At 50.0% G+C, this 16,410-nt stretch overlaps 1 protein-coding gene across 1 annotated transcript; it reads left to right on the top strand.

Moving 5' to 3' along the window:
* The first annotated feature begins 482 nt into the window (after positions 1 to 482).
* Positions 483 to 15,898, top strand: CD8B (CD8 subunit beta). The gene is made up of 6 exons (XM_047851344.1): positions 483 to 604; positions 3,755 to 4,114; positions 7,796 to 7,885; positions 11,494 to 11,583; positions 13,064 to 13,100; positions 15,179 to 15,898. The coding sequence occupies exons 1-6, from the start codon at positions 562 to 564 to the stop codon at positions 15,189 to 15,191; spliced, it is 633 nt and encodes a 210-aa protein (XP_047707300.1). The 5' UTR covers positions 483 to 561; the 3' UTR covers positions 15,192 to 15,898.
* The last annotated feature ends 512 nt before the right edge of the window (positions 15,899 to 16,410 follow it).

The following is a 16,410-nucleotide window of genomic DNA, read 5'->3' as shown; positions in this document are numbered from 1 at the left end:
GTGGGAGCAGCCCTTCATCCCTCACAAGTGTGTGTCCTTGAGGGCAAGGCCTGGGTCTTGGTCACTCTAGGCCCCACCGAGTTTCTCAAAAAGAAAAGAAATTAAAAAAAAAAAAAAAAAAGCCCGAATTACGGTCCAGCTCCACCCTGCACTTCCGTGGGAACCTTGGATATCCTGACCTCTGTGAGCCTCAGTTGCCTCAACTGTCACAGGGAGTCATGACCCTGTCCTGGCCACCTCCCAGGGCAGGCGTCCATCACACACGTGCAATTGCTTGGCGCAGGACAGTGGTGTCACCCCCTCACTGGAAAGAAAGCAAGGGGTCCCAGTGGGCTCTTAGGAAACGCACCCAAGACCTTTGAAATGCAAGGAGGATGAGGGCGGAGACCTTGCCAACCTCACACTGGACTCCCTCCCCTACCCCGCCCGGTCTCGTCCTTCCCGTCCCCCCTCTCCCCTCCCCCATCCAAACTGCCCCGCCCAGTCCCGCTCCCCACCCACCCCTAGCCAGGACTGTCTCCGCAGAGCCCCGCCGGGACCAGGTGTCCTGGGCTCGCCAAGATGCAGCCGGGGCTCTGGCTCCTCCTGGCCACGCAGCTGGCAGGTAAGACCGGGAGATTTGTGGGGCGCCCGGGGCTGGAGCAGGTGGTCTCCCCGGGACCGGGAAGAGCCTGAGCTGTAGAGTTTACAAAGGCTGTCCCGGCAGAATGCAGAAGCCGGGGCTGGGGGCGCACTCGGGAGGCGGCATGGCAGGTACAGTCCCTAAGGGTGGCGAGGAAATTCATCCCCAGAGCTCATTACCCCAGGGGCCCCTGGAGCCCCGGGGAATGAGGCTAGCTCTGCCCAAAAGCCCGGAGGGGAAGGAGGGCAGGAGTCAAGAAGGAAGAAAAGAGGGGAAGGAAGTGCAGAGTAAAAGGAAAAATGCCCTTGTCTAGGGTTCCCTCCCAGGGGTGTGCCCCCAGGAAGGTTCCAGAGGCTCAGTTCTGGCTTTGGTATTCTGCACTTCACCCAGGGTTCTGTAGACACATTTTTAGTACTTCCGGGAAAGTATTCGGAGGGCAATCTGCCAAACACCAGGCTATTGCCAGATCCCAGACCGCTATGGCAGAGTACTTCCTCAGGGTTCCCTGTTTCCACCCCCACCCCCCACCCCAACTGTCCCTGGGTTGTGTGTGCTGTGGAGCTTGGCTCCAATGGGAGCCCTGCTGGAGCTAGAATGTAGCAGGCAGTCTCCGCTGTCCCTCTCATAAGCCCAGCCAGACTGCCTTTTGGAAGAGGCCCCTCCACGCACCAAACTGCCCACTGACCTGTGGTTGATTGCTCTCTTACCCAAAAAGCCCAAAGCTGGCCACCTGCCAGAGGTGACAAGACCTGCCAGCCCCCTACTCTGACCCACGAGCTCAGCCACATCTCAAGCAGAAGTTAGTCGGGGCCATTCAAAACTAGTAGTTAATGCTGATCGTTTTAGAAACAGCAGGCCCCTCTGAGAAGGGGGTCACTGGAAGAGAGTCAGATGAATCAAATGAGACCGCATAGGTAGCAAGGCCTGGCTCTGTGTCTGGCACACAGATAGAGCTTGGCATTAAGTCTCCAGGGACATAAGAGAGAGACCAGGGTATATTGCAGCCATGAAGTCTGCATGTCAGGACACAGCAGGGGTAACATACACAAAAAACCCAGGGTCCTTCTGGGCCCCTTTACCCCTTTAGGAGTCACTTCTGGGCTTTCTTGGAAGAACTTCGGGAGTCTGTGTATTTGTAGACCCACTGTGTGCACGCAATGACATGACAGTGATCCAGGAGAGGATCACAGGTCTCCTTGATTCGGGGAGTGGCTCAAAGTTCCGGTTCTGGGGTCCCAGACCTGGGTTTGAATCTGGATCCACCACATACAGGCTGTGTGGCCTTGAGCACGTCCTTCACTTTCCTGAGCCTCTGTTTACTCATGAGTATGGATATAAAACAGGATCTGGTGAGGATTAAGCAAGATAATGCATGCACCATGCTGGGCACAGTTCAGTGAATATTGGCATCATCGATTCTTATTATCTCCCCCAAGATGTCAGTGACCCCAAACAATGAAGACCCTCTACTCTGCTGAAAAGGCAGTATGGTGTTTGGGGAGAAAAGAGAAGGGCCAGCAGGCACTTGGACCCCAAGTACCATTTCATTCTTCTTTTTTTTTTTTTTTTCTTAATGTTTATTTATTTTTGAGAGAGAGAGAGAGGCAGAGAGGGAGGGAGGGAGAGACAGAGAATCCCAAGCAGGTTCCACACTGTCAGCACAAAGCCCGATGCAAGACTCGAACTCACAAACTGTGAGATCATGACCTGAGCCGAAATCAAGAATCAGATGTTTAACCAGCTGAGCCACCAGGCACCCCTACCATTTCATTCTTGATACAAGCAGAAGCTCAGAGTGGCCTGTGAGTAGAGTCAAAAAGTTCAAGTTCACGGCCCATTCTGGAACCATGAAGTCTGAGACACAAACATCAGCAGGATTGTGCCTTTAGGCCACTACCTCATAAGCCAGCTCCCCTGGGATACATATATATACACACACATTCTCTCTCTGGCCTCCTCTGCCCACCCAAGTCTATGTCCTTTTGTGCCTTGCTGTTCCTGGGTCTCTGCCTGGGTCTGTGGGGTCTCTCTCTGCCCCACAGCTAAAATGGAAGGCTTGCCAGGTCAGATTCAGTTTGTTGGACTTGGCTGCGAAGGACCCATTCAAATCTTTCCTAAGATTTCATCTGCTGCCAGTAATAACCTCTGATGTATGAGACACGTAGAAAATGATTTACCCGTGTGCACTGCTTTAGAGTTTACAGTGCGTTTTCTTAAATGCTCTAACCCTCGCAGGCAAGCAGGACAATGACCCCAAGCTGCCCTCCTTTTAAAGGATAGAGACAGGCTCCTTGACTTCCTGCAGTCCCACCACTGGTATGAGGCAGAAGCTGGGTTGAAGGCCGGGTCTCTGAGTTCCAGTCTAGTTCGTTCTCCATGAGCAATCCCCTGCCTGTCCGTGCTTCCCATCTTGAGACTAAAATGAAATCCAAGTGCTGCTTCTGGGGTATCTGTCCTTCCCCTCGAGAATGGGGATCCAGGAACCCATCACTTGCTGGGCTGAGGAGTGATAGGCTATGGTTGCACCAATAGCAACAGTGAGTTCCTCTTGCTGTTGTCATCACTGTCCAGAAAGGGTGGTTGGCCAGACCAGCCCTGTGTTCTGCCTCTGATTCTGGGTTCCCCTGGGCTACCTGAGTCTCCTACACCTGCTTGAAGCCTGTTGAAGGTCTGTACATAGAGTGGCGGCAAGGCAAGGTGAAAGGCTTTGACTTCAGACTTTGAATCTTTGAGTTTGAATCCCAGATCACTGACTGGCTATTGATGGGACTTGGAACAAATAACGTCATGCCTCAGCTTCCTCGTCTGTGTAATGGGGATAAAAATCCCCAAATAAGTTTGAGATTGGGTTAAGATAATTTATGCAAAGAGCCAGGCTTATAGGCATGCAATCAAGAAATGGCAGCTCTCTCCCCATCCCCTTTGTAAAGCTGGACATAGGAAACACCTGCCTTGCAGATGGTCTCCTGAGTCCAGGAGCCACTAGCTGCATTGAGTACAGCCCCTGGACCCCACAACTGGGCAGGTTCTTCCACAGCTTTCCTTCAGTGCTTGACTCAGTGTGACTCCCAGGACCCGCAACAGTGGCTGGGAAAATGTGCTGATGGTGTCTGCTCCTTCTGCTTCTCGTAGCTTTCCGTGGCAGCTCCGTACTCCAGCAGGCTCCTGGGTCCGTAATGGTTCAGACCAATGGAATGGTGATAATGTCCTGCGAAGCCAAAACCTCGCCCACTAGCACGCGCATCTACTGGCTGAGACATCGCCAGGCTCCAAGCCCGGACAGTCACTACGAGTGCCTGGCCTACTGGGATCCCATAAAAGGGATTGTGTATGGACAGGAAGTGGAGCCAGAGAAGCTAACTGTGTTTCCGGACGCAACCCGGTCCATTCTCAATCTCACAAGTGTGAAGCCTGCAGACAGTGGCATCTACTTCTGCATGACCGTTGGGTCGCCCGAGCTGACCTTCGGGAAGGGAACTCGGCTGAGTGTGGGTAAGAAAGTACCTCAGTGCTGCCAATATGAAGCACCTACTGTGTTCTGGGTGCATGGCAGACACTAGAGCTGCCCCCACTCTCAGCGAGCCCCACTCTGCAGGAGGCGGGGGGGAGGGGTGCCAGCCATGAGCCATAGAGCTACGGCTAGTAGGAACAGACCTAGCCAGGGCCAAGCACACACAAGTGTTTTATGTAGTCATTTCACTTCATGCTGCCATCTACCCGGGGAGGTAGGGAACTGAGTCCTGTTCCAGATGGGATGCTTAGAAGCATTGCTACTTCTTCTGGGGACGAGGCAGTGCTGTCCTTTGGCCGCCACATCAGGCCTACCTGAGGCTATGCCTAGATTGGCCTCAGTCCCCAGACCTGACCGTGGTCTCAGAAATTCCCACCACGTGTGCATCCCAGGAAAGAAAGTCCTCATTGCCTGGACATACCCAGTGAAAGCATTTCTAGGGCCAGTGGAGGGGCAGATGCCCTCACATTCTGAACAGGGGCCTATGGCTCAAACCCACACCCGGAGTTACAGGGAGTAAGGAGACTGGCGCCCAGGCCTAGCTGCACATGCTGCTGCATATTCACTGTGTGCCTTTGCACCAGTCCCTCTGCTCCCTGGCCTCAGTTTTCCCATCTGTATCATGGGGCTGCTGCTGGCCTCCACGACCCACCCCCCGCCAGCCACCCTGAGAAGCTGTAGTTCTGTGAGTTGAATCAGCATGCCCAATAGAAATAGAAAGCCGCAGATAAAATGTAAAAATTTCGAATACCACGTTTAACGAAGGAAAAAGAAATGAGTAGAATTAGTTTACATACTATATTTTTAACCCAGTGTACCCACAGTATCATCATTTTACCTTATAATCAATATAAAAATTATCACTGGAATGTGTTACATTCCCTTTCCATACTAAACGTTCGATGTGTTTTTAACATTTCACGCATACAGCACACCTCGAGTCAGACTGGCCGGTAGCCAAGGCGACAGGTGGCTGCAGTATTGGAGAGTGAGGATTAAGCTGTGAGAGGCGTGAAGGAGTCATGGCAGAAATTCTCAAAAGGCCTGGTCTGGCTTTAGCCCCCTCCCCAGGTTAGCCCACGGCCGGCCAACCCCCCACTGCGGTCCTCCTACTGTCCTGCTTCCCGCTCACCTGGGTTCTTCTCAGGCTGGGGGCACCGAGAATGCCAAGTCCCCCCCAACACCGCCCCCCCACCCCACCCCCCCCCCCCCAGGAATTAGGTCACTCAGCATGGGAAGGTGCAGGGACAGCTAGGACAGCAGCACAATTAGGAAGACAAAAACCAGAGTGAGGTTGCTCTCCCATCTCTCCAGCTTTGGGTCTTCAGTCAGAAGGTAGGGGTTGGGGGATGAGATCTCTGGGACCAGAAGCTGAGGCATTCTCAGCAGGGAGTTGACTGATTCCTGTATTGAGCACTGGGTTTTGGGGGGTGTGGGGTTTGGGTGTGGTTTATTGTTTTTGTCTCTACAAGCCCCGCATTTTCCCACTCGTTAGATTTGGGGGTCTGAGAAAGATAGATGATGAAATAAGTAAGACTGGTTTCTAGAAGTTTCCCCCTCCACCTCCACCACCACTCACCCACTCCTGGCTTTGATATTTCCAAACCCCTCATGCTGACCCTCCCCAAAGCATGTGCTTGCAACTGCGACATCTCCCCAGAGTCAGGGTATCAAGAGCCAGGCCCCGGCCCTCCTGCGGAAGACAGCGCATACTGAAAGGGGAAGCTCGGGCAGTAAAGAAAGTATTGGGGTGGGGGGGTAAACGGCCTTTTGGGGGCTAATCACACTATGGGTTCAAAAGGCCTGTCCCGCTCAACGAGGAGAGAAGCGGGTAGATTTGAATGGGGAGCTGGGGGAGTCAGGAGGAATCAAGGGGACCCAGCTCTGGGCAAGAAGAAATTAAAATGGAACAAGCCTTCCCACAAACCCCTCATCGAACCCCGACCGCTGAGCCCAGCCAAGACCCTGAGGTCCTATAGAGCTGTCTCCCTTGCAGGCTTCCCACCGACCAGCCGAGAGACATCTGCGCCTCCTCGTGTACAAAGTAAAGGGAGTGGACACCTCCAGGGCCGTAAGGAGTAAAGGGGAAAGCCATGCTGGGTCACCCCGAGCAGAGAGCCAGGCTCCCACATGCTCTGGGAGCACCACGGCTAGTGTCCTTTTTTCCTTTTATGCTAGTTTCCCTCCGCATTCCCACGGCCGAGGCCCTTGACCCGACGGGCCTTTTTGTCGAAAAGCATGTGCACCTGAGGTGGTGTGGCTTAGTGAGAGCCTAGAATCGGGGTCTCTTGGCTCAGATCCCGGCTGTGCTGTTTAGGGTTTCTTGAACTTCAGACAAGCTAGTTCCGTTCTCTGCGCCTGGGCTTCCTCGGGGATTAGATGGAGATACTCGTTCCCATCGCCAAAGTGGTTGGGTTGAATACGCTTAAGCTGAGCTGCTTAGTTCTCAGTTCTGGCGGGACTTAGCAAGGGTTCATTCTTGGTGGTTGGTTCTTCCCAGAAACCTCACGAAGCAGGCAGATCGTGTCATCTCTGCTTCCCGGAGGAGACTCGGGTCGGCGAGGGTCCACAGTGTCCACTCTTTATGTGGAAGATGCCAGCCCTGAAGTGACCATTTGGGTTGGCTGCCCCTCCCTGTCCTCCCGATGCTAGAGTTTAAACTGATGGTGTTATCTTCCCTCTCCTCCTGTTTTGCAGAGGATCATTTTTGTGAAATGTCTTTGCTCAACCCACAGAGACCAGGGCTGGGTTCAACAGCACCCAGTGCTCACCACCCTGTCCCTAGCATCTCAGAACCTCAGGTGTCTCCCTTCACTCTGTGTGCCTGTCCCACTGCCCTGCCCCGTCACGTCAGCATGTGACACTGGCGTAGAACGAAAGAGAGGAGTGACCCATCCACGAGTCAGGAGACAGGGTTGGGGTGGTCCAGGCAGGCGCTTGGCATCGTGGGGCCTAGGGGCTGGCGCCTTACATCACTGGTGTTCGTCTTTGAAAGTAAAGGTTGAGACTAGAGCCTTCCAGCTCTGATAGTAGATGACTTGTAAAGACACTTGAGAAGGAAAGAAAATCCCCATATATGCAACCTGCATGGTATCGTATGTGTGTTAAAGGGCACCCTCCTTTCTGTGAGCCTCCTCCACCCGGTTAGGGATTGGCAGGTTGGCTGAGGGGCTGGTCTCGTCGAGCACTTGGAGACTCCAGCTTCTGCTCAGGGTCTTTGGCCAGGGGGAGCCATCTCTACTGCACCATTTGCTGGGCATGCTGTCCCCTTTAATTCTCACGACAACCCCAAGAAAGAACTGGGAGTCATCTTTATTTCAGCAGATGGGAAAACTGAGGCACCGAAAAGTGATAGGACTTGCCCCAAGTCACTCAGTGGTTAATCAGGGCATCTGGGGCTCTCTTCACGTCCATGTGGGTCCAGAGCCCCTCTCTTCCCCAGACACCAAAGTGACCCCCTGCCTCGACTCTCAGATAGGTCTGAGAGTTGGGGAAGCACATAGAAAACTTGATTACTCTATCACCTTGGAGCCCTGCAGCAGCCCAGGGAACAGTCATAAGGGCTTTCATATCTACATGGAAGACATGAGGCTTTAACTTTTGTCTGTAAGTCCACCTACTGATTACCTGGCTAAGACATGTGTCTTGCTTGCTTTCTGTAGTTGATGTCCTTCCCACCACTGCCCAGCCCACCAAGAAGCCCACCCCCAGGAAGAAAATGTGCCGGCCCCCAAGCCCAGTGACCCAGAAGGGTGAGTTCTCCCATTCTCCTGGACCCTCAGAAACAGAGCAGGAAGTTTTCCTTCTTTCCTTCCCTTCCCTTCCCTTCCCTTCCCTTCCCTTCCCTTCCCTTCCCATGTGTGGACTCTAGCCTGTTTCTCTGGCCCCACCCAATCTGGGGTCAGAAGGGAAGCTGAGTGTGACCACAGTGCTGCCCTCCAACAGCTCACAGTCTAATGAGGAACACGCTTGAAAATTGTCCTAGAGCAAAACTTCATGGAGGATATGTCCACCCCAAAACTTGCACACCAGTGTTCCTAGCAGCATTATTCATAATCGCCAAAAAGGTAGAAACAACTGGTAAATAGATTAACCAAATGTGGACTGTCCATACAATGGAATATTATTTGACCATAATAAACAGTGAAATACTGATACAGGCTACAACATGATGAACTTTGAAAATATTACACAGTAAAAGAACAGACACAAAACCATGTATTATGTGATCCCATTGATAAGAAACGTCCACAATGTGACATTTCATAGAGACAGAAAGTAGATTAGTGGTTGCCTAAGACTGGGGAGTTGGGAGGGTATGGAGGAGATTGCTAAAATGGGTACAGGATTTTTGGTGGGGGAGGGGAGATGAAAATGTTCTAAAATTAGATCATGGTGCTTGATGGGTGCACAATTCTGTGAATATACTGAAGACCATTAAATTATACACTTGGAGCAGGTGAACTTTGTATGTAAAGTATATCTCAGTAAGACTGTTTACAAACAAAAATAACCAACCCACGGGACCAGAACTTTAAAGTTTTTCAGTTTTAATACCTAACAGAGGGCCTAACACACAGTATGTGCTAATATCTGTTTGCTAATGAGTGACCTAACTTGCTTCTCTGTGCTATGAACACCAGACACAGCAGCTGGAGAACACACACACACACACACACACACACACACGCACATGCACTTTCCTGGAACCATTAGCCCAAACGTGCAAATGTGTTTCTGGAAAAATACTGACCTCTGCTCCCCAAAAGATACTGGTGACAAACAGAAAGTGTCATGTGCTCCCACCTGTGGAACAAATGACAAGCTGCCCCACTAGGGCTGCCCCGTGCTGCTGGGTTGGCTTTGTCTTAAATGTATAAAGTAACAGAGCTTAGGGACAGGCATCTAATGGGATTGGGAGAATGGGAACGGGAAGCTACCCCATGAGGTCCCAGTAAAAAAAAAATCGCAACCCAAATGCAGAAGGGCAAAGTCTTGGTGAACATAAAGGTAGAGATAGATTGACCTCATTTTATAAAGTATCTATACCCCACAACTTCGCCTAAAGGATTTTAGGCAAGTTACAACAACAACAATAACAAAACAACACAAAAGGCAAATACAACAGGTCCGTTACGTTGAAGGTGCCAGAGTTGGGTCTGTGCTGTGACTCTAGAGCAACGGCAAAACCAGCTGAACCAAAGGCAATACTCCAAATAACATGGCGCACAAACCCTGCCCCCCACGGTGATAGAAAGAAACAACCCCAAGCTCCCGGCTTCAAAGCCTTCATCTCAGTGTTAAATTCTAGAAAAAGTCTGCTCTGTTCATCCTTCTGTAAGGCCTGCTGAACAATAGTGAACTCAGTAGAGCAACACTTTTGTAAGAGATGTGGACAAAGGTCTTTGAGATTCTTGCATCATTCCTTATGTCGACCCCCAACAAGATCCCAGGGCAAGAATGCAAATCCAACATTAGTAGGTTATTAAGAATAACCAGGTTGTGTGTGAAAGTGGCCAGGTGGGGATTGGCGGGGAGAAGTAGAGGTTGCATTGGGGGTGGGGGCCATGAGACAGGGTATCTTTGGGGTAAGTCAGCCAGGTTTAGGTCTGACTCTGCCTACCATGCCTATACTGTGTGACCTTGGTCAAGTGATTCAGCCTCTCTGAACCTGTTTCCTCATGTGTAAACTAGGGGTGTTTACCTGGCTAAAGGGAAGGCATGATTAAATAGATGCTATATGCAAAGCACTTACCTTGGGGGACACCCAGATAGATCTCAAAACTTGTCATCATGAATGAAACCACGCGGCCACCCTGGGGAAGGACGTGCTCCCTAAGGCTTAGGGCTGTCCCTTGAGATGATTCTGAGACAATTTCTAAATTGCTGTGTCAGGAACGACGTGGTGACTTTCAGACTTCAGCAGACTCCGAAACCCATGCAAGGCAAGGAAGGCCAGGCCAGGTCATACAAGTGGCCAATATATGAAAATAGACTGAAGTTGACAAACACCATTTTTCACCCACTAGACTGGCCAAAAACTAAACACTCTGATACCAAGGGTCGGCAAGGTGCACAGTTGGTGGTTAGGACTGAAAACCAGTGCGGCCTTTTTGGAAGGCATTTCACAGTGTCTGTTACAACATTAAATGGACATAGTCTATGGTTTGGAAGTTTCCGTTTTCAATATCTGCCTCGGGCAGGCTCCCACATTAGGAAAAATGTACCAGGATGTTCTTTGCACTGTTATTTATAAAAGTAAAACATAGGAAATAAACGAAAAGCCCACTGATGGCTAAATAATCCATGCTATGTCCATACTTCAAATGTGACTCTACTAGAAAAAGGAGTGTGCTGATATATTTAAAGAAAGAATGGTTTGCAAAACAGTTTGTACAATATAAGCCACTGTATGCTGTAAAACAAAAACAAAACTGTGGGGATGCCTGCGTGGCTCAGTTGGTTGAGTGTCCGACTTTGGCTCAGGTCATGATCTCACAGTTCATGGGTTCGAACCCTACATCGGGCTCACTGCTATCAGCCTGTCAATGCAAAGCCCTGCTTTGGATCCTCCGTCCCCCTTGCTCGCTGCCCCTCCCCCACTTATGCGCGCTCTGTCTCTCTCTCTCAAAAAATAAATTTAAACAAAACATTTTTAAAAAACCTGTATGTGTCTGCATAAATACAAAGAGAAAGGTACCACGTTAACCATGGCATTTATTTCTGTGAAGGAGCTAGCATACCAAGGAACACTCTAACCCTATACTTGAATCTTTTACAATGAAAATATATTCAGCTATTTCTTGTGAAATTAAAATAAATTTTTAAAAATAAATAGTAAAAATCTCATTACCAGGCATGAAAATTATCTATCTCCTTTAGAACATAAGTAGCTCCTGCGTTTAATTAATTTTTAAAATGATGATGTGGGACATAAAATTTTTTTATTTTATTATTTTATTTTTTAATTTTTATTTTTTGACAGAGAGAGAGCACACAAGCAGGGTAAAGGGGCAGAGGGAGAGGGAGAGAGAGAATCTTAAGCAGGCTCCACCCTCTCAGCGTGGAGCCTGATGCTGGGTGGGGTGGGAGGGGCAGGCTCCATCCCACGACCCGGGATCATGACCTGAGCTGACATCGCGAGTCAGATACTTAACTGACTGAGCCACCAGGGCACCCCTGGATGTAAAATGTTCTGTGTAAAATTATCTCAACATGTTTGAAGTGCCTAGAAAAAACGAGAGAAAAATGTGCAGCAGTGGTATTCTCTGGGAGGTGGGGCTTCCAGTTGATCAGTTGATTTTTTCCCTCTGTAGTTTATCTGCATGTCTCAAATGTTTGATACGTGTGTCTTTCCCAGGCCCATCCTGTGGCCTCCTCACCCTCGGCCTGTTGGTGGCTGGAGTCCTTGTTCTGCTGGTGTCCTTGGGTGTGGCCATCCACCTATACCGTAAGTTGTGGCCTCTTGGGCCACGATGGCGACTCCTTTTGCCATTGGACGTGTCCCTGAGGTCCTTCCTCTTCTAGGGAAGCAGGACAGATGGCAGTTTGGTGGAAGTTTATACCCACCTTCCCATCTGGTAGTTCCAGAGGTGCTTCTTGGCCCGAGGCCATTCTGCAGAGGTCAGAGACCACCACCCTGTCTCTGGAGTCAGACAAACCTGGGTTTGAATCCAACTCCACTATTCTTGGATCTAGTGACCCTGGGCACATGCCCTGGCCTCTCTGAGCCTCAACTGCCCCACCCAGGAGTAACAATATTACGTACCTCCCAGGGTTGCTGTTTGTAAAGTCCTGCCCAAAGTGCCTGGCATGAGATAAGCGGGAACTCCCATGAGCACTTGGGACAGAAACAGTACACAGAAGACATTGCAGTAGGGTTTGGGTTATGTTCCCAGAAACTTGAACTCCTCCTTCTCTGTGAGGCTGCAGGGAAATTCAGAGATGACTGCCTCTCTCAGCCCCTCTGGAGACGAGATCATCTGCTCTGGGCTCCCAGGGTTCATAAGAAAGAGGGGAGTTATATGGGAGGCCCTCACAACTGCCCAAGAGCCCAGGGCTCTCCTTCTGGTCCTTCTGCTCACCTGTGCTACCTCAAGCAAGGTACTGAGCCTCTCTGGGCTTCTATAAAATGGGAGAGGGTGAGACCCTCTCCACCAAGAAATGTGTCATGCGCACATTTTTGCATAAAATCGCCATCCACAAAGGGATCCATTTGCCCCCATTGGAAGAACCCCATTAAAGGTCAGTGGTCTGCAAATTTTTTTGTTCAAGGATCTCATTGGTAAAAACATTTTTAAATTATGAACCCTAACTGCATGTAGATCTTATTAGTAAAAACTTTTTAAATTACAAACTCGAACTGCGATTAGGTGTATTTATGTCATATATTACGTATGTTACGAAATGTGCTTCAGAAATGAAAAGGAATGAAGGATGAGACAGACATGTAAACAGACATGCTCAGACTTCCTTCCTACATCCCGTTGGGAGACCTTGTGCATTTCCCGCACGCACACGCCTTAGCTTAAGTCCACCGACCACCTGTCTGTACACCTCTCATTCCTGACCTGCTGCAAAAGGCAGACTGGCATGTTTAAGAGCACATAGACTGGAGTAGATTAACTGAGTTTGAATTCTGGTTTTACTGCTTACTAGCTGCATGACTTTGGGCAAGTCATTCCATAACATGCGTGTTCTGTGCCTCTGTTTCCCCATATACGAAGCAGAGATAATAAGAGTAGTACTCAACTCATAGGCTTGCTGCGAGCTTTAAGGGAGTGAAACCACATAAAGCTGGAGCAGAGCCTGGCACCAGGGAAGTGGTCTGAGGTGCTGGCTGCCCCTCTGGTCTCCTTCCTCGCTCTCTGGGGCTCGGTGTCAGCGACCCACAGCCCACGCCAACCGATGTTCTTGTTTGCTTCTTCCAGGCCTGAAGAGGAGAGCCCGGCTTCGCCTCCTGAAACAGTAAGTGCTTGGGGCCTCAGGAGAGTGCCCATGACGCGGCCCTGGGTGTGGCCCTGGCTTCCTCAGCCCCTGCTGCTGCAGCCTCCACCCACAGGAGGCCAAAGCCAGGCGCAGCCTTCAAAAAAATCTCAGACTGTATAAATAGATGGAGCGATAGAGTTCAGGAAGAGAGAGCATCTAACAAAACTACTGGGTAGCCGTTTAAGTCAAATTTCAAGCACTGAAAGATTTAGCTTAGCTCTCCCCACGTTCACAGTCAACTCTTGCAAGCATCGGATACGGTAGGATACCCCAAACTCTTTTCATTTGACTTGGTCCTTCATGACATAGGAGGGTTACCTTTATAGACCAGTTGAAAGACTTGCTCAAAGCATTTGGGATGGTAAACGGCAGAACTGGATTCGAAGACCATTCATTCCCTGCTTCCTTCCCTGCCGGTATTGGGCTGCGTGGGTCCCACCTTCTACCCTAGACCCCACCCGGGGCCCAGGGGTTGGCAAATCAAAAGGTTGAGTCACATATACAGGGGGGCTAAAAGGCACTCGCTCTTCAGGTCTACTGAGCTGTGTAAACACGGGCAGAAGCCCAGAGGCCCTGAGGGGCCAGAGGCTACTCCCAACCTCAGGGACTTCGGGACCTCAGCTGGGCCGTGGGCAGTGTTCTTAGATTACTTTTTCTTCCTCAAAATACTGCTTCGCATCTACCTATCTCATTAATGACAAGCCCCTCTATATAGAGGTGTTCGGAAAAAAAGAAAGCCCATCGTGCCTCTAGATTAAAGAAGGCAACAGGGCCTTTGGCTTAAGAGCTCTGGCTCCAGCATGAGGGTTTGAATCCTGCCTGCCACTCACCAACCATGTGACTGTAGGCAAGTCACTTCACCGCTCTGAGCCTCTGATTCCTCATGTAATATGGGATAACAGTCCCAAACTCATGGCCGTTGTGAGGACTTACTGGGTTAAAACCCATAAAGTGCTCAGCCCCTGGTCCTGTGGAGTCAAAGCACAAACTCATGTTCCTTACAAAAGTCAACTCTACGAGCCAAACAACCAAGGAACAAAGGGTATCTCTAAATACTTGAAAATGTAATCTCCATATAAGCTCTATATAGAATTGTCTACCTTATTAAATACATTATATTTGTAGCTATAGTTGCTTGACTATAGACAGTCCCTTAAACATGCCTGCTGTATTTTATTGGCAATTTTCAATCTTTTTGATTGTGCACAATTTACACAATTTTAGGTGCTGGATTTAGAAATTACCCCCTACCTAAGAGACAATAACCTGAGTGTATTTGTCTGAGCCTAGATCTGCAGAATGTTCCATTCAACATCTTCCCCATGGTGACCCCATTTGGGGGGGGTCCCCATTAGGGTACTGCCCCCACCAACTCCTTCATTTTAACTTGTTCCCAAGTGATCTGATGACAGTTTTGGGGGAGCTGGATATAGTGTCTCATGCTTTGACAAACCCAGGGGTTCTGAGGACCCACCGTGATGGGGAAGGAGCTGGGGGTTGGTCACGGGGGGCCGTGAGGCCCCTCAACCCTCTGCTGTCATCGGCTGCCTGTACTTAGGCTCACCTGTGAGACATCATTTGAACAAAAGGGTTTGTGGCTACAAAAAAGTTCGGAAACCACCTCTAATTTTGCTGCCATGATGCAGGTGTGGACAAAAGAGTCCATGGGCCTCACAGATCAGCTGTTCCAAACTCAAGTTGTGATTTGGGGAGGACGTTCCCCAGCCTATAACTGACCCTGGAAAATCTGCCCATCAGCAACCAACTTCTTCTGGCCCCTCAGTGTGCATTTGTCAATAGCTTATCTAAGAAGGTACTGCAGGAAGTAACACTATTCAAAGCTAGAGTTCTTTGGGCTTTTTTTTTCTGAGCTTCTTCATTTTTTTTTTTTAATGACTAAGATGGGCCCTAAAAACATACTAGTGGAAAACTCCCGGCCCCCGGGCTCCTTACTGGGAGTGGAGCCCTGCATCCCCGCATGGCATTTGTCTCTGTTACAGGAAATTCGTATCATTTCCCTGAATGTAAGTGGTTTCTTGACTTGCTATTGTTTTCAGGTTTTATAAATGAGCAGAGAATATGCTTTTGGTGTCCTGCTACAAAAATACGTTGGTCAATAATGAGCGAGATCTGGAAAAATGAGAGAGAAGGGACACGCTCAACTCCCTCAATTGTGGCAATTTCACTGACCTGCTGAAGTTGCCTGCTTTTAACTACTGCAAGTTCTTTCCGTGGGCCTCACGCATGGGAGAAACTTGTTTGTTGGTCATCGCGAATCACGGAGAGAAGGCTTCAGAGCCCCGGAGCACTTCCTGCAACTTCCTGCAAATGAGTAAGAAATGCTGCCATGACACCACTCCCCAGCTCCTGTACTCACCCTGGGCTGGGACCCTTGTGTTGGCCGTCCGGCCACCTTCTCGAAAGTTGCTTTGCCCTGATAGGGCAGTGACATGGAGTCCTGAGTCTCTCATGGGATGGTGCTGGGATGGCTCCTCCTTGGTCTTCCCAGGCGGGGGTCACCGTCCTCACTGAGAGCCACAGAGACCACACCCAGCTTGGAACCGTGCTTTCTGTGAAGGGCTGACTCAGTCGGTTCAGTCTCCAGGGACCTCCTGTGGAGCAGGAACTTGTGGTGTAGGAGCCGGAGTTCACTTAATCTCCCATTAGGAAGTTCCTCGACTTTCACTTCTGCCCTCCCATGGCTTGTATATTTCTTCTCTCACTGTTCTTTTTATGAAAATGTCTTGGTTGTAAAAATAAAACCCTGAATAAAAGATGCGAACGGCTCCTGTGATGTAAAAGCACAAAGCCCATCTGTACGGCAAAGATGTTAATGCTGAGCTAAAACAGAAGTAACAAAGATAAAATGTGCCTGTCCTCATCTGCCCCCACAACATGCTGCAGTCTGCGTTGTAGGCGTTGAGAGAGTCTCAGAGGCATCGAGAGAGTCTCAGAGGTTGGGAAGCACCCAGAGCCAGGCGGCAGGGGCCCCGGGGGCCGACTCTTCTGGCCACTCCAAGCCATCTTCACTAGCACCTGCTCAGTTGTACAGAGTGGAACCCCCAGACTCCTAGCCACAGGCTGGTGACCTTATAGTAAAAAGAAGGTGAGGGGAGCCTGTGTGGCTCAGTCGGTTGAGCATTAGACTCTTGATTTCGGCTCAGGTCGTGATCCCAGGGACGTGGGATCAAGCCCTGCATTAGGCTCTGAGCTGAGTGTGGAACCTGCTTGGGATTCTCTCTCTCCTTCTCCTTCTGCCCCTCCCCTGCTCATGTTTTCTCTCTCTCTC

The sequence above is a fragment of the Prionailurus viverrinus genome, chromosome A3 (assembly GCF_022837055.1).
Source record: "Prionailurus viverrinus isolate Anna chromosome A3, UM_Priviv_1.0, whole genome shotgun sequence".
NCBI classification, from domain to species: domain Eukaryota; kingdom Metazoa; phylum Chordata; class Mammalia; order Carnivora; family Felidae; genus Prionailurus; species Prionailurus viverrinus.
The sequence above is the reverse complement of the archived record's forward strand: the minus strand, read 5'-3'. Positions and strand labels throughout refer to the sequence as shown.